The following is a 27940-nucleotide window of genomic DNA, read 5'->3' as shown; positions in this document are numbered from 1 at the left end:
TAATTATTTTACCTTTTCTCTGTTTAGTAATAACTTACTGTATTTGCAAACCCAATGAACGTTAGGATGATTTTAATAGAATGTAGCACTTCGGCTGAAGGGAGGACACATTTTGAGGAAAAAGCCCTCCTTCACCCCTCATGTAAAAAAAATTCTTCTGGCTTTTACTGGGAGTTCCTCTAGGCAGCTAGATGCTGCATTATCCCTTGATAAGTCTAACAAATGACTTTTTTTGGTAAACTTGATTAGTTTCTAAAGAGCAGATAAAACTAGCTGTTGAAATGGAAAGTGATAAAATGAGTGGTCTTACCCCATCAAAATCTTTGATTAGTTACCTAGCCCAACTGAATATAATTGCTATTCAGATTAATGAGGCAGTATTCTAGTATGTCCTCTGTAATTAAACACTTCTCTGGTTGAATACAGTATTAAAGATGCACCAGACGTTGAAACCTCAGTGGTGAAATTTAAAACTGTTGAAATTGGAGGGGTCAGCTGTGAAACACAAATTCCTCTGCAGCATGGGTAATTCACTTGTAAATGTGTTTCAAGAATAATTTGGCTTATGTTAGGAATGCTGGATTTTTTAAATTTTTCTTATCTTTCCATCATCTAAATTTGAGAATTTTTCTCATTAGTTCCTGAGCAAAAGTAACATAAAGTGCACTTGTTTCCAGAATTACCTTTTCTGACCTTTCACAAGATGATAATTGCAGTACTAGTAGGCTTAGAGGAATTGTTAAAAAAATTAAGCTTATAAAGTAGCAAAAAATGCCCCTTTGCTTGCTGGTGTCGATTTCAAAATTAACATTTTGGTTCATGTGCTTCTAATAATCGCTGACCCTTACTTCATGTGCTTTCCACAGGAAATGAATACAGCAGAAATTACTTTGACCCGTTGATGGATGAGGAAATAAACCCAAGGCAGTGTGGGATGGAGGTCAGTGAAGAAGGTGAGGCAGAATTAAGTATGTAATTTTGGTGTCAGAATATTCTTTTCCATTCATGAAAATGAGGTGACAAAGATCACATATGCAGTTCTATTTAAATATTGAGGTTTACAATTTAAATTATAAGCCTTACCCACTCTGAACATGATAGGTAGTATGCATAGTCTTTGATCAAGGACAGTGAGATAGTGGATGGGTAAAAGTGAGGCTGTGCTGTATTCCCTCCACTACTGTAGCAAAATGAAGCATTGCCTGAGAACATTGTCTACACTGTGTTTTCTTTAATTAATGAAGTTTGTCCGGAACTGAGTACTAAGCTGTAGCTCTTTTGCAGCCCTCCTCCCAAAATCCTTCTTGGAGAGCAATTTTATTACGGAGCTGAATGCGTGTTTGCCTAACAGAAGGGAACCCCAGAATCTGTAAAAGTTCCCAGCACACAAGGAGGCTTTTTTGGTTTTCTTTTTGCCAGTTTAGCTGAGATATTTAGCTTTGCTGTCTGTGGGCAAGAGCGAGGAGTTGGGAGGGTGTGACTGCAGAGCTGGGAGAACAGAAGCTGTGCATAGGTATGAGAGAGATGAACCAGGAGGGTATTGTCTTTTGCTGTGAGCAGAGGAAATTCTCCTTCGCTGTCGTGGCTTTTAGATAAAAAAGGGTGGGAACGGGCCTGCCTGAATTTGCATGGACTTAAGTAAGAACATCATCGTGGTAATGAAGTGCTTAGCTATGCACTGAATGCTTTGGCCCAGCTCCTGTTGTTAAGCACTAACAACCCGATAGCACGCAAGACCCAATTCTCCTGTGTTACCTTCCTAGCCCTTCGCTTTTTTAAACCTTGTGCTTACTTGTACTGCAGAACCTCTCTAGACACACTGTTGCAGTCAAATCTAAAAAAAAGAATTGTCTACTATTAAGGGTCTCAAAGTAGGTCACTTCTGAAATTCATGAGAAACTTATTTTGAGTAGACGTGGAGATTTAAAATTTTGAGGCAAAACCTTGTGTGACTGAGAAAAATAGACTCTAATGCATGACAGTAACTTGAATTTATGTGTACTGGTGAAAAAAACCCCAAGTTTTATCAAGGGTAAGTTACATCTAACCCCTATAATTTCACCATTCATTGTGTAGGACAGCAATGTAATACCTTGGAAGTCAACTTTTGGCTCAGAGTTTTTAAGTGAAAGATTGTCTTTCTGTAGGTACTGCCTTCATTCATCTTATGAATAGGCTACATGAGTCATGACTGCTTCGTAACCATAGAATGAAAAGCGGATTAGATTTCTGTATCTGTGCGTGTGTGCCTAAAAACTTGTATGGATAGAGTGGTGACATATGGGACATGTGGAAGTACAGTTTTCATTGTGAGAAAATGTTCTCTTGCCTGCAAAATATTCCCTTGCCTGTGTTGAGAAGGCTGAGTGATACATACTTAACCTTAGTTGTTTTTTTGGTCTTTTTTGTTTGTTGTTGGTTTTGGGTTTTTTAAAATATACTTTTTTTTTTAAAAAAATCTGCAACAGATGAATGGTCTGAAAAAGTCCATCCAGTTCCAGAGGTGTGGGAGTGGAGAGGTGGTTTTAGGTACTTGCGTATCAGGCTAGACCTGAGATCCTCATGTGAACAGCTGTCCTTTAGTGTCCTTTTTCTCCCCAGCAAAAATGTCACTCAAATGTTGGAGTAACACTTATTTGTTAAAGGTCTGTTAGCAATGGTATTGACCTCAGGTTGGTTGTGTTGACATCTGCAGAGCAGTTATAACTCTATATTTACCAACACCTCTACCAAGAGCAAGTCTCACACCTTGGAGATATTCAAAAGCCGTCTGGACATGATCCTGGGCAACTTGGCTCTAGATAGCCCTGTTTGACCAAGGGGGCTGGACCAGATGACCTCCAGAGGTACCTCTCCACCTCACCCAGATTAATTCGGTGATACTCACAAACCAGGCTCATTGTGTGGTTTCCTTTTCCTTACAAGATTGTTAAATAAGTGGAACTATATTTGTAAGTAGTGGATGGAGTTAAAAGGACAGACAGAACTGAAGTTTGGTCCTGCATGGTTATCGTCTGATTGGAAAACATATTTGTCTACCTTCTCTTTCCATCTAGCAGCTGGTCATCAACAAGAGACAAAAGTAGAACACGGTGAAGAAATCAGTGCACACTTTAAAGTTATACTCTTATGACTTAGATAAGTCAGGCCCAATGCCCAAAGAGAATAGCTGGTGAAAAGCAAATCTTCAGCCACTAACTCTATTATACAAAGTTAAATATCATTTTAATGTGTTCATCATATAGGATTCTTTAATGGGTTGTTCTGTGAAAATTAAGATATTAGCAATTATCTTTTCTATATTTGATAAATTAAATTTGTTCTGGAAATTTGTCTGAGTTGATAATGCCCTGAGAACAAACAACATCCCACTATAGATTTGCTTCCCCTCCCCCCTGCCAAGGGAACATTTCAATTTTATGTGCTAAAAGAAATGTAAAAGATTCTGCTCTTGCAGAAGAGGTTTGCAGAAGCCTCCCTTTTTGAATTCTTGATGTAACTGAAAAACTTGGCTCTGAAATGTCATGGTAAAGATAATTTATTCTTTTGAGATTCTATCAAATGCTTAAAAAAGCCACCCAAGGTCACTTGTACCTGTACTTCAATTCACCTACCTTGTATGCATTTCTTTAGTTTTCCACCTGCCTGCCTTCACTGACAGCTTAGAGAATTCTGGGAGATCTGAAGAGAAGATAGTCTCAACTGGTCATTTCTCCCTTGAATATAGACACCTGAAGTGATTTTTAAGTGTCATGGAAAAAGGTACATGTATGTCTTTGTGACCCTTGCTCCTTTCAAAAATCTGCATATGTTACTGGGAATTTGAATGACTAACCAGCCACAAGATCAAAATTCATAGTGTGCTGTAATGACTACTTATACTAGATAATATGTTCATATTATAGACAGCAAGGTAAAATTTCTAATAAAGATCCAAAATCACATTTTTATTAAGATTTTTATTATGAGTCAAACAGAATTCATCTGGCAATTTGAATGGAAATATAGATTTCAACAAATCTATTTGCAGAATTATTAAACCAGTTTCAAACAGATCAAGATATAATATTCCTCACCCTTTGAAAGTATATTATGGTTTTTTTTTTATTCTAAATTGCCTTTCTTAACTCAGAAGAAAATGATAGTCAACTCTGCTATGAAACTAGCGCCTACTGTATTGGGTTTGTGTGGCAAGGTTTTGGTAGCAGGGGGGCTGCAGAGGTGCCTTCTGTGAGAAGCTGCCAGAAAATTCCTCCATGTCCAACAGAACCAATGTCAGCTGGCTCCAAGAAGGACCCACTGCTGGCCAGGGCCGAGCCCATCAGCGATGGTGGTAACACCTCTGCGATAACATATTTAAGAAGGGGAAAAAATTGCTCCACAACAGAATCCAGAGGAGAGGAGTGAGAATATGTGAAAGAAACAACTCCGCAGAGACTAAGGTCAGTGAAGAAGGAGGGAGAGAAAGTGCTCCAAGAGCCAGAGATGAGATTCCCCTGAAGCCTGTGGTGAAGAACATGGTGAGGCAGGCTGTCCCCGTGCAGCCCATGGAGGTCCATGATGGAGCAGATATCCACCTGCAGCCTGTGGAGGACCCCATGCCAGAGCAGGTGGATGCCCAAAGGAGGCTGTGACCCCATGGGAAGCCTGTGTTGGAGCAGAATCCTGGCAGGACCTGTGGACCCATGAGGAGAGGACCCCACGCTGGAACAGGTTTGCTTGCAGGACTTGTGTCCCCATGGGGGCCCCGTGTTGGAGCAGTCTGTTCCTGGAGGACTGCGCCCTCTGGAAAGGACATGTGGAAACAACCCAGGCTGGAGCAGTTCATGAACTGTGGCCTGTGGGAAGAAGTTCACGGAGGACTGTCTTGCGTGGGAGGGACTCCACGATGGAGCAGAGGAAGAGTGTGAGGAGTCCTCCCCCTGAGGAGGAAGGAGTGGCAGAGGCAACATGTGACGAACTAATCACAACCCCCATTCCCCATCACCCTGCACTGCACAGGGAGAGCAGTTAGAGACAATTGGGAGTGAAGTTGAGCTGGGGGAGAAGGGAGGGGTGCGGGGAACGTGTTTTAAGATTTGGGTTTTATTTCTCATTACCCTACTCTGACTTCTATTTGGTAATAAATTAAATTAATTTCCCCAAGTTGAGTCTATTTTGCCCATGAAGGTAATTAGTGAGCGAGCTCTCCCTGTCCTTGTCTCAACCCACGAGTCTTTTCTCTCCCCTGTCCAGCTGTGGGACACAAGGGGAGGGATAGAGAGGCTTGGTGAACACCTGGCGTCCAGGCCAGGGTCAACCCAGCACAACTATGAAAACTGTTTTTAAGTGTCAAATGGTTTCTTAACTTTTGTGTTTGAATATCTTTCTTTATAGTTTAAAGTAGTGTTTCCTGAAATACTACTGGAAGAAAAAAGAGATATTTCGCTGTTTGTTTTCTTTTTAAGATCCTGTGAAATTTGATGAGCAAATACTTTATGACAAACTGATGAAGGTTCTAGATGAAGAAAACAAGATGCTGGACTTCCAAGGTAAATAACAAAATTATTTGCATAAAGAAAAATAAAACTCTTTTGAGTCTGGGTGTGGGGAGGAGAGTGAGTAATCCATCCCCTTGAACTCAGAAGCAAAAAGGACATTGACTTTAATGTGAGCCTCTAAGATCTTTTTCCCCAAATGTTTTTGTTTTGAGTAATGTTTGTGTGGTTTTAAGTGTAACTCAAGTGGCGTGCTTTCTCTAGGCTGCTTCATTGCATGTTAAATTCCACCTATAGGACTGAAGACTGGAAATGTCATTGCTTCCATGCTCAATCACAGCCTTTACACGAGGTGCGTGTCCTAGGAGAAGTGACATATGAACAAGCCCCAGTGCAGGGGTGCCCTCATATTTCTGGGTATCCCACTCACCTTCCCTTCCTGTTCAGCAGAGGTCTTTTGTGCAAAGGTATTTTCTGTTCTATGTTATCTGTATGAGGTTTCCTGTTATATTTTGGTTATACCCAGGACCTACTCTGACAGAGAGACAGAGCAGGTGGCTGTCTACAGCACTGGAGTTCCAGGAGCTGCAATGTGTTTCTTGGCTATTAGTTTGTGAGCAACTTTGTTCTAGAAGAGGCAAATATTTTTGTTTGCCTAGGGTTGCAAAATCCCTTGAACTGGCACTGGTCATATCAGTAACATCTTTGAAACCCATTTTGTCTCATTTTCAATGCAAGGGAAAGGAAGTACAACGATCACAGCTAAATTCATGCAGATAGTTTAAGCAAAAACCTTTAGCGAATTATTAGCAAGCCCTCTATTGTTGCATGTTAACATAGAGCTCCACATTACTGATGAGGATTATTGCAGTGCTGCAGGTTGATTGTTGCTTTTATCCTGCAGCAACATAGATTAAAATAAAGCTATGTTTGACTGAGAAGTCAACATTATTTCTCTAGGAAAGATTGCCATGGGATGTCTCTCTGTGGTACTTATGCAGTCCCCATCTAACTTTTATAGCATTTCGTGGTCTTCAATAGCTTTATCATCTAAATAACCGTGTATGACTAAGGAAAATGTTGTGATGTCCTTTTACAGGCTGCCCTAGGATGGGGTCCAGTAACATTGCCATTAGCTTTTGGAAAGATATCTTCTGGGGCTCATGCAAAGTGGCGGGACAAGGAGAAAGAAGCACTTCTGTGCAGTGGTTCAGCCCACTTCACACGGGCATGTCTTACCTGATTAGACACCCTGGAAGCAGTTCTTCTCTTTCCTTTGGCTCTAGAAGGTTCTTGGACAATTGAGTTAGACTTGACCATTACTTTTTTCATGGCTAAAGGTGAATGTGTATTTGTTCACTTTTAAACAAGGGAACCAGGGAGTAAAGAGGAAGCCTTTCCCATCCATCAGTGGTTACTCTTTCTTTCATATAGGTGCCCTGAAACTTTATATTATGTTACAAATAATATTAGTGAATATTGTTAAGACAAACAGGCTTTACAAAGGATTGTAGCAAATAGAATAGTTACAGAGAAATAAGGTTTCACTACTTCCCCAGATGTTTATAATTTAAACTCACCAGGTATGTTTGAACTAAAAATGTCTTTTTCTCCAACTAGTTTTATCAAACCACCGTGAGAGGCAAAATGCTCTTATTACTCTTTGGTTATGTGGGGTGTGAGACAGGTTCAAATCTCTCATCCACCCAAAGCCACTCGAACGTATGCGGTGCGCTCTGTGGACGGTGATCTCGCACTGAGGTTGCTGAGCTGTCAGTTCACTGGTTCAACTCAGGGGCAAGCAAATGCATTAACATGTATCTTGCACTCTGGGATGTCAGGAGCACATCAGGACCCCTGTGTAGGCATGAGGGCAGCAAGGAGCAGAGACATCGCAACCCGCTGCTGTCCTGTGTCTCGAGTGGTGCTTCAGTGCTTTTGTTTCTTAAAAGTGCCATGATGGGTCTCAGAGCTAGTCCCACGGGTGAATGTTGCTCCCCATCCTAGCTGAATTTTTTACTTCACCTGGCTTGGGTAAACAAAATCCAGAAAAGAGCAAGATTCTCCTGAGGAAGAGAGGCTTGTGCAGTCTCCACCCCTGTGTGCACATATCGGGCTGTATGTGTTTCTGCCTGTCTGTGTTTCTCCCTCCCAAATTTTGAACCTGTTATTTGCTTCCAAACCCTTTTCTTTTAACAGAGAGCAAGTCTCACAGGTCTGACTTCCCTACCAGTTTTATGGAAGTGGGCAGCTGAGCAGAGCAGACAAGCATTATTAATGTCTCCACTGGAGGGAAAAGCTAATATGGGAGTTTGACCCTTATTAGACTTCAGAAACCCCATAGAAAACTAGAATTCATTTGGTTCCACTCTTACAGAACTGCTTCTTTTCTTCATTTGACCACTGAGCTGAAAAATCACGTAGTCATTCAGTCCTAATTAATAGATGATCCCCAAAGGAAAGGAAAGAACATGGCTCAGAATTTATATAATTGTATATTTAAAGCATTTTGTCGCTGAGTAACCTGTTGGTCACTCCTGTGGTACGTGTGTTAGTTTGTATTATAAGGCAACTTAAAAGGCAGCATTGGTGGTTTGTTTTTTAGAGAAAGGTGTAGACTGTATATAATTTACCCACGCATAAAATCTCTCAAACAACGTAAGATTGTGATCCACACACATCTAAAATGATGCTAGGTGAATACCATAAAAAGAAATGTCTATTATATTATTCTTTGGTAACAACCAAAAAATTGAGGTGCAATATTTTGCAGCATTTTAGTTGAGCTGCTCACCTCCCATGAGCCATCTCACCGCCCCTGCTGGCACAAGCCGCTCCATAGCCTGTACCAGCTTGAGCTACTCCAGCCTGGCCCAAACCAGACAGAAAATGATGCGTGAACCTTTGGTGATGTATTATTTTAGCTACAATTTATACACAGAGTCTTCTAAAACCAGGCAGCCAAAATGCATTTACCATGTGGAGTTTATAGCTGCTTTATACATTCAAACCTATGCTGTGGTGTAGTCTGCTCATGAACCTATCCTTTAAATTCTCATCTCAGTATGTAAACCACGGCTACCTGATGGACAAATGCATGAGTAAATGAAGTTACAAGCAGCCAAGCTAATACCAGAGAGATTGTTTTAATTACACCACAGTATCTGCAAATATAGCCTGTAAGAAGGAGAAGAAATGATTTAAACTATGTGAAAAGTATGACTTGGAGTGCTAAGTATGGCCAAAGCAATTAAAAGTTTGATGCAGATGCTAACAACTTGAATCAGCCAGTTTTTAATTAGTTTATCAATCTATCAACTTGTAAATATTCAGACATTTTGTCCTGTGTGTATGAAGTAGTAACATTTTTAATGCCATGGCTACTTCTGCACAGTGAGGAGGTGAAGGCTTCGTTTTGGTCAAGCGTTGCTCCAGGGCAGCAGCTCAAGCCTCTAACCTCTCCAGTTCAGAGAAGGAGCAACCTGCCTGATGGTGATGGAGCTTCAGAGGTCTCTTTACAATGCCAGCGTGGAAGGAATAGACCAGCTGAACAACCCTGTTCTCTCCCTATCTACAGCTCAGCCAAATGAACAGTTTTTCCAAGTGTGCTGAAATGAACATATGTATCTTTTCATCAAATATTTTTCAAATCTGAACCACAATTTATCTCTGTATTTTTAGCAGTTATTTCCCTCAAAAGGGCTTTTGAAAATGTTCTTTCTCTTCTTTTGCTCTTTTTCCACAAAACGTGCTAATAAGCCCAGTGTCTTTCACCAAAACTGAGTTCATTTGATGCAATTCCTCACAAAAATAATGAACACAAAAAAGAAAAAGGATATTTTGATGAATCACTGCATGGTTGTCTTTGTGAAATGAATGTTTTTATTCCCTTTTTTAATATATAAGGACTATCTTTCCACACCCTGAGGATCCTGAGGTAGGAATGCACAGTCTTCCCAGGATGTAAACTTGCACTGCTTCTGTGCAGGCAGTAAAGCAGCTGATTTATACCAGCTGAGTATATGGCCCATTGTGTACAACACAGTATCAAGGGGAACCAGCGATGCTCCATCTTCTGCTGTTGGCAATGTGTCCTTTTCCAGAGCTTCCTGGATTTTCTCTCTCCTAGCCAAACCCTTAATGTTACAATAAATTTAAATGTAAATATTGTTTTTGTTTTGCAGTTAAAAGTTGTAGGTCAAATCACTTTTCATTAGGTTTGTGAGACGGTACATGAAGAGATTGTGTACCCTAAGGTAATGGTTTGGGTTGTTTATATCTACTGTACACTTCCCCCAACATGATTTGGAATTATATCCTGTTGTAATTAAATAAAAAACACCCACCCTACTTCCTGTGTGTTGGTGGCACTGAGGTGATTTAAGTACTCGGGAGGCTCAACAATTAAAGTCATTAAACAATGAGTAGTGAGCAAAACCGAAAATTTTAATAGCCTTAGTTTTATCTTTCCTTTCCTGGTCTTCATTAGAGAATGAGAGACTTCAAAGAGGAGTAAGAAAAAAAAAATCTTTTAACTGCTTTCATGTCTTAGGATGGACAAAGAGAAAAACAAATAACTAGATATGGCAGTTTCTTGCAGAAAAAGGCACAGAGAACTATAAAAACTTGCACTTAAACACCGAAATATGAGGCAAGAAAGATAAAGTCAGATGTGGACAACCTGATAGCTGTCATTTCTTGGTGACCCTAATGTGGACAAATGAACAAAAATAGTCATCTTTATTTATGACCCAAACTAGTATTAGTACTGTAGCAGATATCAATAAGAAGATATATTTTTTCACATAGCATGATGAATTAAACTGAAAAAAGGACATAGCTTCTTTTTAAGGTTGACTTTATGAATGGGATTTATTTTTCTTTATGTGCAGCATGTACCCTTTGTTTCTGCATATGTCACTGCAGTGAAATCAGGGGAACGATGTGGGTGAGAGCAGAAGTGGACCCAATTAATTAGGCAGGACCTGTGTGCACACACCTGGGGGAGGAATGCGATCCTCCAGGGTGAGTGGGAGGAAGATGAAATGCTCAGTGTGGCTACGCCTAAAACTCCCTTTCAATTGCAGTGATTCCTACTTTTCCTCAGGTGTGAAAGTCCAAGTCTTTCCAAATCCCAATTCCTTTAAGATTTACAGGGGAGCAAAGTGACTGTGGAAATGCAGAGCATCCCTTTTAAAAATTATTTAAGGAACAAGCTGCATCCGCTAAATTTGTCCCTGTATACAGACGTTGCTCTTGAAGAGTGTTTTCCTGGTACTGGCTCTTGGAATCTGCCAGTTGTTCTGCTGCTGTTATTCATTACTGTTCATTTTATGGCATGAATTGTAGTCTTAAAATGTTGGTGGACCAAACATGTTAACTGAGAAGGTACTAACCAGGGGATCGACTCCCATTTGCTAAGAGATAATCTGCCACTTTTGTTTCAAGCAGCGTGTGCAGCCAGTGAAGATTTTCCGGACTCCGTGATGCCTGTCAGCTCCAGTAAGGCACGTGACCTTCACAGGGAGCTTGAAGATGAAGTGATTCCTTCATATATTGAACAGTTTGAGAGAGATGTTCAGGATGACATAATTCTGCTTGGCAGCTTTTCGCTGGAACAGGTCAGAGTTAAGAACTATAAGACAATTTTATCGCTTGCTTCATAACATGATGCTGGCTTGTTAACCTTGTACACCCCAATTCTGTTTCACTGCCCGGCAATACATATATTGAAAGGGGAAAAGATAACCCATTTCGTTGGCTTGCTTTATGTGACTGGCACTTCACTAAGCTAATGGCAGGACCTTTATCTTTGTCTCCATTTCAATGTGAATAAAAATAGATTGCCTTCCTTGCTTCTTTCCTAAATAGTGGAGTGTCTCTGACTGCTCTATAGTAAGTATTGCAATTGAGTTTCAATCAAGAGTCTAAGCTTAGGACATCTCTCTCTGCCAAATTTAACAGTGGCTTATTCATCAATCAAAAAGCAAGTTCGGACTGGAGCCCGGCAAGGATTTATGTAGCATTATTCATTGTACAGAGGATAAGATTATTCCCAAATTATAAATCTGTTGTGTTTTTCAGGGTGGCAAAGTTTCCTATGGTTTTCTTTTTGTCATTTCACAGCGTAAAGAGACAAGGTCGGGTTCACGTTGACAAAGGCACAAGTTTTCAGGGCTGAAGTGATACTTGTAGGTAGCTACTATTTGTCCCTTTGAAAAATCTCATACCACTACTAGGGGACAGGAAGAGAGATTAATTGATGAATCTATCATTTTTAATTAGCAACATGAGAACAGCGCACTGGCTGTGATGGGCTTAAAATAGGTTATCCAGTGACTGATAATGATCTAAGATTTCTTTTATTTTCAGAGGAAGTTTTTAGAATTTTTTCACTGCAGGACTAAACCTCATCATTGCCTTCTGCATGTTGGTGAGGGACACAATTCCCTTTCTTGCTTCTTTCCTCTAAATTCTTGTTTAGCTGTATTTCTGACTTTTTCTGACTTTTTTTTGGTAGCTGTATGCATCATGCATGGAAGGTGGTTTGGGGAATATTGTTCAGAGAACGTGAAATGGGAGGGAAACATGAGGGAAAAGGATTCAGATGGTACTAATTGTGTCACCTGCTTCAAGGAACTTGGGAACAGGTGAATAGAGTGCTACACCTTTCCAGAAGACTTTATATGTTGAAAGTTCACACTTTAAACAAGGTTAGGCTGTTTGGATTCCCCCAAAGCTTCACATGGCTCTGTGATACCTGAAGGAACATAATACATCATAATAGAACATAATAGATGGTCAATAATTTCTTTACATGGTCACTGGGAGGCTGATCTTCTTTCTTGAACTCGTTTTGGAGGTATTCAGCAAAGTTTGTTTCCTAGACAGAGGCAAGCTATCTGGTCATCCCAAAATAACATTCTGCTTTTTAACTGATAACTGCATAGGCGAGTCCAGATGTAATACAATATAATACTGCACTTCCTTATTTTCTTCCAAAAGAAAGAAAATCCTTATTTAATGCAATTGATTGAGCTGATCTACTGTGAATTTACTGATAGGGACTCAACACTTTATACTGCATCAAAGATGTCTCGAAGGCCTGTGTTTTCTGTCCATTCCTCCCGCACTTCTCTAACTTCAGTTGTCTATGCCCTGTTGGATTCAGTCATACTGACATGGTATCAGCTTTCACATCTGCATCCTGCAATACAGAAGGTAACAAGAGGATCACTGTAAAATCTATATTGTCTTCTAGATCAGTGATGTATACGCCCTTCCTTTCCTTGGAAGCAGACAGAAATGGTGCATTCAGCCCCTTTGAACAGAAAATGGCAGGTGACATTGGAAATAGAGGCTGCAAGCATGCACCTCTTATGCCATATTGGTATTCAAAGACCTCTAATAATAATGTAAGCACGCTTATTCTTCTTTGTTTGACCTTCTTTATTCTTTAATGGACTGTCTTTACTCTTTTTTGATCTGTGGATATACCCCTGCAGTATTGCAGTGTTGATGTCTTTCTGCAGCAGCTACAAGTTCAGTGTTAGACTGCTGCCAGGGTCTTCAAAATCTGTTGCTGCCATCTTTGGAATGCTTCCAGCTTTTGTTGCTTGAATGTATGTTTATTGGTTTGAAAAAGACTTTAATTTGCCACGTGGCTTTTACTTTTTATTCAGAAAAGAACCCCTTCCCTTCCTGCTGTGGGTTTAGTGAGTAGCAAATGTACTTTAGCCAGCATAATTTATGATTAGTTAATTTAATCTGCCATAATGACATAAAGTGAGCCTGAAACAAGCTTCTATCAATTTTGCCGTTAGAGGTAACATAATATTTTTAAATGTCTACGAAACTGAGTAATTAACCCTCGGGCTGAGTGAAGGAGTCTAATAGACATCTCTCTCACATTCCTTTGCTTTGACAAAATGAAAACAATACATGGGAGCCCAAGGGTTAAAAATAACAAGTGAGAGTTTACAGTACGTGAGACTACTTTTGTAAGTGAGGTTCAGAAAACACTTGAGTTGCTGCTGTTTCTTATTAGGCTGCCAAACATTCTCTCCAGTGAGGCATCTGATTTGCACTAGAGCTTTGCTGGCAGTGTTGGCATGAAGAGGACAGCTATGTATTAACTATCTATCCCTTAGTTCATTGCTTTTTTCTCTGCTTTGTAGCTTTACAGTAAATGGGTGGCTTTTGTTTAAACAGTAGCTCAGTGTATGAGATCACCATGATTAAAAGTTTTTTGAAAGAGCAGATGCACTTTCCAAAATAATAACAATGAAAAAAGTTTATGCAAGATTTTAGCTCTGGAACTTTAAGCTGCATTGTTATTTCATGTTCTGTTTTGTAAATGCAAAAGCTGATAGTTGAGGTTGGTAAGAAATACATAAGGGGAGATCTGAGAGATTCTTGTAAAAAAAGCATTAAGCAGATGTCAGTGTTCTGTTAACAAACACATTAAAGAATATTAAATTTGGAAAGCAGTACTGTTTCCTGTCGGCCTACCATGTAGTCCTTCAGATTTCAAAAGCCCCAATTATATTTGCTTTTAATAAAGAAAAATAAACTCTCTTGAAAGAAAATCATAACTTTGGGACTGTGTTGTGGTAGAAGCTGAGCAGGTACAACCAAGGCTGAGTATGCAGAATGCCGCAGAAAACCATCTGTCATGAGGCAATGCAGGGACACATGCTTAAGGGCAGAACTTGATCTTACAGAGCAGAGAAGTATGTAAGGAAAGACCTGATGTAATGGTGGTTTAACATGTTTGATTAAAGGCAAGATGCTCTCAAAACATGAGAGACTGCTGAGGGTGAAGCAAACACTGGTCACTGGGGCGAGATTGCACTCGATGGGCCTTTGGCAACATAATCTTGCCAGTCATTAATTCAAATGCCACAGAAAAGTACCACCTCTAGGATTTTCAGCTGTTTCTGAACTGAGACAATGGAAGTGATTACTCATTTTTATGTGGGTTCTCTCAGAAGAAAATAATAGCGAGGCAATTGGAAGGATCAATACTGCCCCAGAAGTCAAGAACGTCTTTCCTGCTTGGCCATCCTTTTCCTGCAACTTGGTCGGTATTCTTAACTGAATGCAATTTGTTCACAACCTCTATCTCTCTACAGGATTCAGCTCTCTGTGCTGGGTATAATACCTTGCAGGACTTGGTCATTACAAGTAGAATAATCAGCTTTGATCCATGACCTCAACGTGAATTACTCAAGAGACTCTGAAAGTAAAGTGCAAGTTTTGCTCTTCAGTACCATCAGTTGAGTTATAGTACTAAGAAAGGAGCTATTTGTTGCAGGTGGATAGAAATAAAATGTTGCCTTTCATCAACAGATTTACTTTTTGGTTAAACAAAGGTTAATGGCTCTGGGCATTTGACCTAACATTCTTATGTGGTCTATACCATCACTGCTCTGGTGCCTTGCCAAGTCACAGAGAGATCAATTTATATGATGACAGAGTGATAAGTTTTTCTTTGTTTAATGGTGGATAACGTGGGTAAAATTTGGTTCAGTGTAAGATGATGACAAATCTACACTCCAACCAGGTATTTAACTGGGGGGGATCAGGTCTTGGTCATACAAAACACCAATGCACATTTGCTTACATGTTCTACCCCATTGGGTAATACTGTCGTTTATATCTTGATAATACCAGCAGACCTCCCCTTATCAAAGCCTATTAAACATTGTACATTCTTGTGTGATTGTTCTTCTGAATACAATACTTGCGTAAATATGTACCTAAGAGCAACACAGAATTGAAGGTGAATTTTCCTCAGCCAAAACCTGGCTGCTCCTTTTTGACGTTTGCCCAGATTTTGAATGTCTGTGATATTCAAATAAGTCTTTTTGGTTTTTGTCTTATTGAGAACTGCAGGTCAAGAATACAAAAGCTAGCAGTGTTTCTTTTCACAAAATCATAGAATAGGTTGGGTTGGAAGGGACCTTTAAAGGTCATCTAGTCCAACCCCCCTGCAATGAGCAGGGACATCTTCAACTACATCAGGTTGCTCAGAGCCTCATCCAACCTCACCTTGAATGTTTCCAGGGATGGGGCATCTACCACCTCTCTGGGCAACCTGTTCCAGTGTTTCACCACCCTCATTGTCAAAAATTTTCTTCCTCATATCTAGTCTAAATCTTTCTTTATCACAACAAGCTCAGCTAACAGGTTTGTCCCCATCTTTCTTATAAACCCCCTTTAAGTACTGAAAAGCCACAATAAAATCTCCCTGGAGCCTTCTCTTTTCCAGGCTGAACAATCCCAACTCTCTCAGCCTGTCCTCATAGGAGAGGTGTTCCATTCCTCTGATCGCTTTTGCAGCCCTCCTCTGGACCTGCTCCAACAGGTCCATGTCTTTTACGTGCTGAGAACTCCAGAGCTGGATGCAGTACTCCAGGTGGGGTCTTATGAGAGAGGAGTGTAGGGGCATAATCACCTCCCTCGACCTGCTGGACATGTTTCTTTTGACGTTGTCCTTCTGGGCTGCAAGTGCACATTTCCGGCTCATGTCCAGCTTTTCATCCACTAGTACTTCCAAGTCCTTCTCTGTAGGACTTTAGCGTGTCGTAAAAGTGGGTGACTGCATTTCAGGTAAGTTAAATGCTACGCTTATTATTTAAGTGTCAAAGCATCTCTACAGTCTGTTTGTATAATGGTTTCCTTTTCTTTTATGCGGTACAATAGGAATTATGGGTATCTCCATTTTACAGAGGAAGAACAAGGGCGCAGGTAGAAATATACTCCTGTTGGAAGTGCTTAACACCTAATTTCCTTTTGAAATTTGTCATTAGGCCAAGATCATCAAATTTATTACAGTCCTGCCAGGTAGACTGCTCCTGGACTGGTGAAAAAGCACTTCACTGAAACCTATGTTTGAGAGGTAAAAAACACAAGGGAAATTTCCCAAAGCTTGGGATATTGTGCTTCTGGCCTTTGGACTTCTGAAGTACCATGTCATGAGTGTACATGGCCCTCAGATGTGCGTCAGCACTTACCCAGCAGACCCAAAGCTGGACCAAGATCCCAGTAAGTGTAGCTAGGGGACTCCTCTACCCAGTCAGTAAGCTGGCAACTTTCTTGGTTTCTAAATATCTTTATTCTCTCAGGCTTGCTTTTGCTTCCTAAGTGGAAAGCCTGGGAACCTTCTGAATTTCTAATGTTCCTCCCCCATTGCTTCTGGACACTCAGATATACGCTTTTATTTTATTTTTTTAAGAATTGGGAGGGATGAAAGCGTGAGCATGGAAAAAAACACCAATCTAAGCAGAACTGTGGAAACGATGTTTTATATGTTTGTAAAGGGCCTGTAAACTGTGTTGTTACAATTCCCATAATATTAATATAGATTCTCTTTTAAATTGTAATTCTATTTTGATTACTTTGTTCAGAAGCTATATGAATTTAAGTAAATCTTTAGATGAAAAGAATGAAAATCTGTATTTCTTACTTTTTTTTACTGATAAAGGAGTTAACTGAGTTTTTACTGTGTTCTTTCATTCTTTATGATCAGAAGGGTAATCAAACAACTAAAGCAATTCCTGATATTCTATTGAACTGGAACAATGAATCCAACAGCTACTGTAAATGATGATACTGAATTTGCTGCTGCTTAAGGTAATCTGACTGGTCAGGTCTCTGGCTCATTATCCTAATACAAATTCCAGTAAGGAAGTCTATTTCTATGCTTCAATAAACAGAGGCAATTGGAAAGATTCTTCAAAGTGAATCAGTGATTGCCAAGTCCTGTTGAAGTATAAGTGACTTCATCAAATACTGACCACCTGTTAAAAGAAGCAGAACTCATATAAGGATTGTAAAGTAAAAAGTGAGCGTTACTGGTAAACAGAGTCACGAACCTGCAAATATAAATACAGTGAAAACAAATTTTCAGTTGCTCATGTATTCTCCAGAATTATATTTGGCTGTGTGGGGTTTTTTTGTGTTTGTTTGTTTGGGTTTTTTTTCCCCCGAGGGAGGTTTTCTCTGTATTTTGGGTATATTTGGAGGCAAACTGTTGTCAAAGGTATAGTTAAGTCTACTGTTGGTTGGCTTTTATGACGGGAGACTCCTTAGCAGGGTTAATAGACTACACAGATTTTACTGAGCTACAAACAAAGTAATTGCTCAAAATATTGTAACTTTTTTGCTTCTGTGGTCTTACAGTAGAACTGAATTTGTCGAGGGGAGTCTGTGCTGGATGGTACTTTGGAGCTCTACTTCATAGAGTAGGCTAATTCAGGTGGGGAAGGACTGGACCTCTGGGAGCTGTCTAGTTCAAAGCAGGGCTAACTTTGAGGTGTTTCGGGCTTTCCATGTGTAATCTCTAAACTGAGTTTTTAAGAGCTTTGGAGTTCACACCAGTTTGTTCATGTGAAACATAACTAGGTCATCTGTAAGCTGCGAGGTGTAGAAATATTAGGAAAGACAGTCCAGTTGCATTACATGTGTGCTTACTTGCTTAGTACAAAGGTGGGAAAATCATCGCTGTTGCTCAACCTGCTGGCAATTTGTTAACACAGTTGGTTTCTCTCACTACTGTGCTAGACCCTTAGACAAGAAGTAGCTTTCAGGACTAGGTGGTTACAATGTGAACGTATACTAAAGTGCATACATTCACTCAAAGGTGTGCCAGCATAGTATGAGGTTATGATACAATTGCTCGTGTCAGCATTCAAATCGGAGAAGGAGGGCTTACATTTCAGCTGAAAATGTGAAACGATTTCCACCTATTACTTTCAGCTGAGAGATGGAACAGGATGTGGGCTTGCAGGAAGAGATCTGTTCTCTACAGAGAAAAATCATTAGGTATGGCAACTTGTCATTTCACTGTTGTATTTAAGACAATCATATAGTAAACTGCACTCAATGCATTGTTTTCCTCTCTGTAATTTTCATATACTAATTGTAAGTGAATGTTTCTTTTAATTATAAAGTGTTCAAGTGCATGTCTGCACACTTGAAACAGAAGATGATATGAAAGCCAGTATAAATGGAAGTTATTGGATAAAGTTAAAGCCTGTGCTTTTAGATTACAATTATGGAGACAAATTTGTGAGGCAATACTTTATCGACAGTCACAAAAAAAAGAATGGGGACTCAGAAAGATGGGATAGACTGTAACCTCAGACCTAAATATCAGTTTTTATGGGGTTGTAACAAGCAAATTAGTCATTATGACTCAGTTTTCCCTATCTGCAAAACAGACCTAAAATTAGATACCTGCTTTAGGGAAGAGTAAGAGGATTAAAGGAGTAAAATTTCATGAGGGACTTTGAAAAGGCTATAGAAATAATAAAAACATTCTGTGCTGAAATTAACAAACATTTTTAAATTGAGGAAGAATGGGGGAAAACCACAAAAAAAGTCTCAGTATTTCCGATCGGTATTTCCTTTCAGTTTCTCTTTGGTTGTTTGTGCCGTGATTTGCTTTCAGTATCCAAAAGTAGAAAAGATTGTAAATCCCTGAAGTTCATTACATATCTTATGAACGTTATTCCTTTTTTTGTTTTGATGTAAACTATTCATTTTAGATCCACATATTGGCATGGTTCACTTGGTTTCCACTAGCATTGCTCATGCTACATGAGTTTATAGTGGAGGGAATGTGTTCCCTAACAAAATGTGGTTAGCATCTTCCATTGTATCTTACTATTTAGGCTAAAATTTCCTGAAGATTCATAGTAGCTGGTGATTTCTAGGCTAATCTGGAGACATCTGAACTTGCGGAGCTTTGACAGGCTAGCAAATTCCTGCTTAAAGTCTCTTCAGCAATGGCAAATGCCGTTTCAGCGCGTTATATGTTTTCAGTGCTTGCCTATGGTTCTCAAACACTTTGATAAATGGCCTTGCATACACTCACAACAAGCTGTAGACTTTGATGAGGACATCAAAGCTTTATGACCTTGAAGCTACATCATCTCAACTGAGAAATAAGAAGCATCTGAAGGGGTGCCCTGTGGTTCTGAAGAAACTATAGGTGATCTGTTTCTGAACAGCAAGACAGAAATGAGAAGACAGAGTCCTCTGTTTTGAGTCTGGAGAGGCAAAATCTTTATTTTGCAGAAGCTGCATGGCTCTGCAACAGGCATCCCTCCAGAGTTTCTTCAGTGCATCTTAAGCAAAGTGATTCAAGTTCTTTTAATTTGTTAGTATTATCATCTTAGATCGAATGAAAACATGAATGAAAACATCTCTGAGTTTTGGGGAAGTTCAGGTCCTTGTTTTTCACTACTTTGTTTATCACCTGCTTTACAGCCAGATTTAGTTTCCATAACTGTTCAAAATTGGTCTCTTTAATATATACGTCTTATAAAAGCGTCCACCTTGGTAGCAGGATAGTGCCTTCCCATGTTGACTGGTAGCTCAGCCTTCGCTGCATTGTTAGAGATAATGTAATGCTTTACAAATTTATCAAAATGATCAGCCTATAATGTTGTCACTAAATGTATCTATATTACTCAGTGTAATAAGGCTGTAGCATGACTAAAGTAAATCTCACTTTGTGTTCTGCAGTATGAATTTAAAAAGAGAGTATGAGTTCTTTTTTTTTTTTTTTTTTCTCCTAGCTGTTACAAATTCCTCAATTGTCTACGTTTTTAATTTTATGCTCATGAACAGTAAATTGGTTTAATTTTCTGTTTGGAAGGAAAGTCACGGGGTGGGGGGTGTGTGCTTTGTTGTTTTTTCTCTTTCTCTTTTAAAAACATGTCTGAGAGTTTGTGGCACATTTTTGGCAGAGTGCACTATGAATAATACTACCATGCGTCCAGGATTTTGACACAGCGTTACCTCCTGGTTTGTGGCCATCTCTGAGACAACAGGCAATGGGCAGTGCAATTTTCAGAGCAGTCCTTATCCAGCTACTAGAGTCTTTGCTTTCAACGAAGAGCACTCATCCCACTTAGGTCTCAATGCCTAACTTCCCTGTGATCTCTCTGTAGTTAACATGGAGAGGATAAGCCTCTCAAAATCTCACTTTGCCTGAAAGGAATGTTAACTTTTCTCACAATTTTTTTTTTTTTTTTTTTCATCTCAAATGGTTCTTCAGTTTTCACTTGTTTTGTGGTATACAATGCACTAGATGTTGAAAATCACTGAGAGTGAATCTCCACGCAGCAGCCAGAATGCAAAGGAGGAGGACTAGGTGGCACCAGTGGGACTAGAGACATGGGTTTTGTTTCTTGTCCTGCTGACACTTTGCTTGGTGAGCTCAGGCAAAAGTCTCGGTGGCATCTCACTTGTCCCATCTGTAAAACTGCAGTGGATGTGGTTTCCATCACTGCAAAAAGTATGGGATACAGAGATAAAAAAGCTTTTATTTAGACATTTGTTTACGGCTGGAAAGACAACACTACCTGCACTGTGATGTACCGATGTGATTTCTCAAGGAGTGGAACAAAGGGGAAGCACTGGCATCCTCTGCACGTGGGATCCCTGTGGGTGGTGGGAGGCTGCTGGAGACCCCATTGGTCGTGTCTCCACACTGCCTCTGCTGCCCCCTGACCTGATGAGGAGGACTTGTTGGAAGGTGGACCTCCACAGCACTCCTCTTTATGGAGTACAATTTCATCAGGGCCGGGGCTCAGCCGGCTGTTTCAAATCACAATGGGGCGAATACCTCACCAGAAGATTGTAATACCAGCACTAGGACTGACCAAAAAGGGGAGAGTAAATGTTTTCCCTAAATGATCCGTTTTTGCTAAACGATAGAAAACCAATTCTGCTTTGCTTCAAAGCTGTGCTGAATTTTGTAGGCTTTCTCCTAAGAGAAAAGATGTTTTTGGGTGGGGTTGGTTTCATTTTTTTCCGAACTGAAAATTACTATAGGAATCAAGTCCCACCATTTGTGAAGTAGTTTCACAGTTAAAATAGCGCATCAGCACTGATTAATAGTACTGAGTCAGGTTCTTGTTTTTGTCTGCAGTAGAAACAATACTTACCATTGTGCGTCTCTAGGCTTAGCCCAGACTGAAAGACCTTTTTCAAATACTGGTCTTCATCATGCTCTCTGAAATCAGTAGATGGGCCATTTGTGTAATTAGACCTCAAGATAGCTGATGAAGAAACTGAGAAAGACGTGTGAAGGAGCTGGCTCACAGCTAGAGCTGTGCCCTGGTATCAGGATGGGGGAATAGGACAAATCAGTGCTGTGATTCAGCCCTTCTGCCTTTAAACAACACCCCCTGCTTTCTCCAGTACAACTCAGGCGGCCTCTGAAGGATATCAAGTAGTTCCCAGATTTTAGTCACTTTTTTTCTGAAGAGGCCCTCAATGTCTATATTGACTTGAAGCTAAACCACATTTCGTGCCTTCTTGTTGGGAACGCCTGTTGTCAACAATGGGTCGTTTTTACAGTCTAGACAATGCGGGTGTCATGATGAGAAACAAGCACTTAGCTATGTGTGTGATGTTATACGCCATTGAGAAAAAGCACTTGGTTTTATTCCAGTAAATCTCTGATTCAAGGAATGTTGCAGCAATGATCATTCCACGTTTAAAAAAAAAATTATATGGGCTGCTCTGTTTTTGAAAACTTACACATTTTTTCCTCTATTAAATTGCTTCCTGGTGATGGAAATGTCTGGGATTTTTTTCTACTGCATCTACTTTCCTTTAGCTTGCACACCCCTGAGGTAATTAGTGTAGGTTAAAATTTACATAACTGACTTAGGGGTTTTGCAAATAGGAAAGATGGAAATTTATTCAAGGTGGTGAATAATTCATTTTAAAGCAAGTTTCCTGTTTTTTTTTAATCATGTAGAAGATGTATTACAGACTCATAGAGGTTTTCTGAATAGGACCCTAAGCATTGAATTTTTGATATATTTTATTTCTTAGTGTAGGTAAAGAAATATTAACCATGACTCATTGCACTTTTCCTGTTCAATAAGATTTGAATAAACTTAACAAATTTATTAGGTAGATGATAGAGCTTTTTAAAAATTATCATGACACACTGTGACAAATATTTTACTAGGATCCAGAAGAAATAGTTTTAAATCATATTCCCATTGCCAGTTCAGAGGCATAGAGATGGAAAACAGTGCAGTTCATACAGAGAACCTCGATTCATATTTTCTTTTGAATATTCATTATTTAATTAAGATTAGGAAGATAAACAATGGGATTGGATAGCTATGGGAGTCTGGTAATATAATCAGGTGGGGGTTTTTTAATTTTTCTCTACTTCTGGCTCAGCATAGGCCTTGACTGGTAATGTCTGAATGTTGTAATGTTATGGCTACTTGATATTTTACATGAAGGGAGTTTTCTATTTCATGCTATTTCTCAATCTATGTGCCCACCTCAGAAAAATTGCTATCCTGGGCATCACTAAGAGTTGGATCTGGGAGACAGATTGTGAACCAAGCCCTCCCCCTGACTTCTGAACTTTAGCTTTAACTACTTCAGCCCAAATTTAAACCCCTTCCTATTTGCCACCAAACTCTGGGAATGCCTGATACCTTTTGGTCAGTAGTTTTTGTCATTAAACTTTCTCAGGGACTTTGAGCTCAGTTGCTGAGCACCCTCTCAAACGCCCCAGCTGTGGCAGACTGGCTCCTGTGCCTTACTGGGATGATGAACATCGCTGCTTGGTCCTTGTTGTTGCTGGGATGGGTCCCCTACGCCTGCAAGAGCATGTCCCAGTGGGGCAGTCAGGGAGGAACAACCTGCCCTTTCTCCTGGAACGTTCCCCAGTGGCTGCAGTCCCCACGGACTGTGGGAAGTAGCATGAGGTGGGTTCGATCACCCCTAACCAAACAGCTGCCAGCTCTGCTGGAGCAGAGCTGGGACAGGAGCCAGTTCCCAGCCCTTCCTGGGGAAGCAGCGTAAGTGGTGATTCACCAGGCTGGGGAAAGAAAATCAGTGCCAGTGTTTGTGGGGCAGGAGAGAAATGAGTCCCGGTCCCTGCTCCAGGGAATTCTAGTAAACTTCAGCCAAATGCTGTCCGGCAGCAGGAGGGCTTGGTTCCCACTAACTGAGGAGCAGTGGTGGAGGGAGCATTGCCCATGATACACCTGCCAGGTGGAGAGCTGGAAGGTCTTGCTTTGAGCTTGTTTGGTCATGTGACCTTTGTAATCCTGTATGTCTGATGCTTGAGCAGGGCCTGGAGGACTTCCGGCATCCACCTGAGGCTCTCTGTTGGGACTACCAACAAACCGTACTGTATTTTAAGCCAACTACGTTGTCTCTGCTTTAATTTTACAGGGTTTAAAAAAGTTACGTTAACAGCTACTCACACAGGCTTTTGTAATATGTTTTTGTAGTCTGTTTTTATACTTCTGATAATTTTCATTTTGGAAATAAGCAGGATGCTTTGCAAATAATTTTCCCAATGCCTTAGTCTTCAACAGAGAGTCCTAGCTTCCTTGAAAACAGCCCGATATATGTGAAAAAATTCAGAGATTTGGAAGAAAGGAGAGACTTCAACAGCCAGATATGGAGCCTCTGATTGGGGATTTTTCTCCATTGACTATTACGTTGTTTCCCTACCAAAATGTTCTTTTGGCTTTGAGGCTTGATGAAAGTGGAAGGGGAACATAATTTTACACTGTTTAGATGACAGTATATGGTAGGAAGCCTTCTTGTATATTACTAGCGTTGCATGCACATTTTATGATGATCTCAGGGACACCAGTAAGAAACATGAGATGTACCCTTGAATATCGAGCAAGGTCTCTGACCAGTGCAAATCAGGGAGAATAATTTTGTTTTCCGGAGTCTACAGCCTTCAGCAGGGTTAATGTTTTCAGGTTTTGCACAGAGAACACAGACCAAAAAGATGTGGATGCTGGCTTCCTGATGGATTGACTATTTCAGCTTGCTGTGGAAGAGTAAAATAACTCAAGGCCCTCCAGCTTCGTGCTGGAGAGCTGCAGAACTGCGGTGGGAGAGGACTGCTCATGCAAGTCAGCCTCCTACATGTTGAAACATCCAAAAATGCTAGTCCTTCTTACCAAATACTTGAAAACAGCTATGGTGACACAAAGCCTCAAGATCTGGAGCAGATTTAAAGTGGGGCAAGTTGTGGGGTCTCTGGTAGTCTATGACTGTTTTGCATGTTACATTTTCTTGTGTGTGTTCAAACATGCTTATATGTGCATATATGTATGTACGCACATGCACGACTGTATTAGGTGTAGTAAAACTAAGGACTGTAGGGACACTACAATGCACAAATATACATTGTAACAATCAAGCTTTTAAAACAAGATTAGAGCTCACTTTCCCTTGGAAGTAATGGAGTAAATATATGGAAAAATATATGGAAAAAATAATGGAATAAAGTAATAGTGGCTGAAATTCCTAATTGCTTCTGAAAACTTTCAACCTGAAGACCTAAGGCAAACATTTGGAAAATTGCACATTTATGGCTTTTATTTCCATGTTATTTCTGTGCATTTGGAAACAAAATGTAGGTTTTTTCCCTTTTTCTTTTTTTCTTTTTGGCATGTGGGACTCAAAGCACCACAAGGAAGTCTCACACAAGAAACAAAAGTTGCGAGCCAGGATTCATGAACGCTTTCAAAGGTATGTCAGATAAGGGCTACTTTGTACTTCTATCTAATGTGCTTTCCTTCCAAAGGTCTTTCAGGGCTTTACAGATATTAATGAATGGAACTTCTCCCAAACAAAGGACCTCAGGCCTCGAAAAATTTAGCCTGTGCTTTTGAAAGAGGCCTCTGTTTTGGATACCTCCATTTTCAGATACCATTTTTCAGATACTTGGGCTGTAATTTTTCATTGCACTTCAGAAGGTGACCAAATGGTGCCCTTCATCCCTGCCTCTGAATTACCATTAGAGAGTGAAGGAAATATGAATTGGAGCAATGTTTTTGTGATCAAGCTATAGGTGACCTTTAGATAAATACATGCATCAAATTACCTGTAAATAAATGAATGGACGAAATAAATAATCCTCATGGATACAGCCAAAGAAGCTATATTCTGCCGTGACATACTGGTGAGCACGAAAGAGGCCTAACATCACTGAATAAACTATTCTCTTGAATCTAATACCCAGCAAAAGGAGGGAAAGGAGAAAAATGATGCAACCCGAAAAGAGATCAAATGTGGTTATTTAAATGTTTGATGTTCAGTAATGAAAACTGTTTACCTTCATAATTGTGTATTAGCAGCTAATAAAGGCAATAGATACAGTAGTTTAAAAGTAATAAAATCAACAACAAAGTGTATTTAATTTTAAATTGAATTGCAAGCAAATGGTTGTCCTAATGAACCCTTGTGTCAATGCAGCTCTAACCAAATTAAGTGAAATAATTTCCATCATGAGAAACGAAATAAGTACAAAGTTCCAAACAGACCATTCTTCTTGAGGAGAGAAGTTAACTTCTCAGATGTTTCAGCTCTACAAATTAGCTAGACACATTCAAGAAGCATCTTCTGTTATTTCCATTTAGGACGACTTCACCCAAGTTGACTTGACTGCAGCTCAAGGATAAAACCTCAAAGGTGGTTGACCCTGTGCTTCTTGTATTCAGTCCTTAGCACGAAAATTTTGTCTTTAATTTTCATTGTCCCTAGCTTGGGCAAAAGTCCTATGTATGTCTTTGGGACTAGCATCTACACAGACCTTCCAACCGATTTAGCTATTGCCTGGGGGTTTGAATGATGCAGTTCTAGTAGAGGAATGTGGAAAACGGCTTAGTATGCACCAGTGGTAATTTTACAGCTGTAAATGTGTATATATGTTTCTTAAAAAAACCAACAAAACAACAACAAAAAAAACCAACCCCCAAACCAGACATAGGCAAGGTCTGAGTAGAAACTGGTTTGTAGCAATGTGCCAGGAACTTTGAGACAGACTGGGATTTTAGCGTGATTTGCAGAGTCTCTGTTAATAGTTTTCTTGATAAAGAACCATAATGATTGTACAAATGTGGAGGCTTCTCACACTATCACCTAGAATGCAAAGGAGGAAAAAGGAATGAAGACACTGCCTTTTAAAGTGGGTTGTGGAAGCAAGAGCCCAAGTGTTTTGAAGCCAGCAGAGCATCTACAAATGCTTTTACTTAGGGCAATTTTTATTTAGATACTGGGGCCGAGTAGGGACAGAGGAATTGCTCAGGGTTCTGTGTCTGTTGAAAGATGGGATAGGATTGCCAGAGCATACACCTTCATAGTGTTTATTGTAAATAACTTAGTTTTGAATTTGCTCCTGCTGTGCTCTAAGAACAAGGTTTTCTGCATAGGAGTTTTGAATTTGCTCCTGCTGTGCTCTAAGAACAAGGTTTTCTGCATAGGGTACCATGCCTTTTGTGTATCCTGTGCACTAAGCAGGGCAGTGCTGGGGTGTCGAATGTAGGGCTGTTCTTATACTATTTGCTGGAGTTCTGCATTGCTACAGGGACCTCTCTTTAACAAAAATCTTTGAGTTGATATAATTAGACCCAAAATACTTTAAGTACACGAGAAGTTAATGTATGAATGCCAAGGAAGGTTTAATGGTTCACATAGAGCTGAAAATTTGTGTATGTGTATGTATATGTGACATATAATTTACATATATAGTTTTCTGGTCTATATAAAATAAGATCTTTTAGGAGATTTATAAATGATAGAAGATTTATATATACATCTATAAGGGTTTAAAAAAAAAAAAAAAAAAAAACAAAAACCAAAAAAGAAAAAGATTTTTTTCCGTGGTTTAAAGCAACCCAATCCTCAAGGAACTAATGGTTACCAAAAACCTATTCCAGTTTACTGAAGTAGTCAATTGGTCCTGAAAGTGTTGACAGTGGCTTCCTACTTTAATATTCTTAAGCTAGAACCTGAGCCCCAATGCCAGGCAGAGCTGATTATACATGGGCAGTGAAACTTTAGGTTCCTTATGTTGACCTGTGGCACAGACTGACAAATATTGGTCATGTTACTGGGGCTGGACTGCATTTTTCATGTGCCGCTTTTTGAAGCCTAGTCATTTCTCTGCTTAGCACACTGTTGTTTCTCCTAGATTCCCTGCAAGGCTTATGATATATTTAAGGAAAACATCAAACTGCAATGTATTTCTAATGGCAAGTGCTTTCTGTACCTGCACTGTACTTCATTTGTTTTCAGTTCTTCTTCCCTGTTCCCTTTACAACTGCTGCAGAATGGGATGTCGGTTGTTGAAAACAGAGGAGAATGAATGTGAAGAAGAAATGGTAGTCGGCTTTGGTGACCTTGCAGGTGTGGATACTGGATTAAATGGAGCAGCAGGACCTTGTGGGAAGGTGAGGTTCTCCATGAGTGCTCTTTTCTCTGATGTGAACTGCTAAATGACTAGATCAATTGCTCCACGTTATTATCCTCCTTTTTTTTTTTCTTTTTGTAGTTTAAGAGGATAAAATTTAGCAGGTTTCAAAATCTGCTTTCCAGCAGAAGTAACCATATGCTTAAAGAGAACGTCTAAAGCTATTAATGATGAATCATTTGGGCAT

At 39.9% G+C, this 27940-nt stretch overlaps 1 protein-coding gene across 1 annotated transcript in view; it reads left to right on the top strand.

Annotated features, from left to right (window-relative positions):
• The window catches only part of OFCC1 (orofacial cleft 1 candidate 1), a 124706-nt gene that overhangs the window by 17892 nt on the left and 78874 nt on the right, over positions 1-27940 (top strand). Inside the window, exons 4-9 of the mRNA XM_009885430.1 lie at positions 867-953; positions 5448-5531; positions 5864-5876; positions 10942-11098; positions 11562-11617; positions 27613-27733. Of these exons, the coding sequence (XP_009883732.1) occupies positions 867-953; positions 5448-5531; positions 5864-5876; positions 10942-11098; positions 11562-11617; positions 27613-27733 (518 nt within the window). The remainder of the gene's footprint in view (positions 1-866; positions 954-5447; positions 5532-5863; positions 5877-10941; positions 11099-11561; positions 11618-27612; positions 27734-27940) is intronic.

Source organism: Charadrius vociferus, unplaced genomic scaffold (assembly GCF_000708025.1).
Source record: "Charadrius vociferus isolate BGI_N301 unplaced genomic scaffold, ASM70802v2 scaffold375, whole genome shotgun sequence".
Lineage (NCBI taxonomy): Eukaryota > Metazoa > Chordata > Aves > Charadriiformes > Charadriidae > Charadrius > Charadrius vociferus.
The sequence above is the reverse complement of the archived record's forward strand: the minus strand, read 5'-3'. Positions and strand labels throughout refer to the sequence as shown.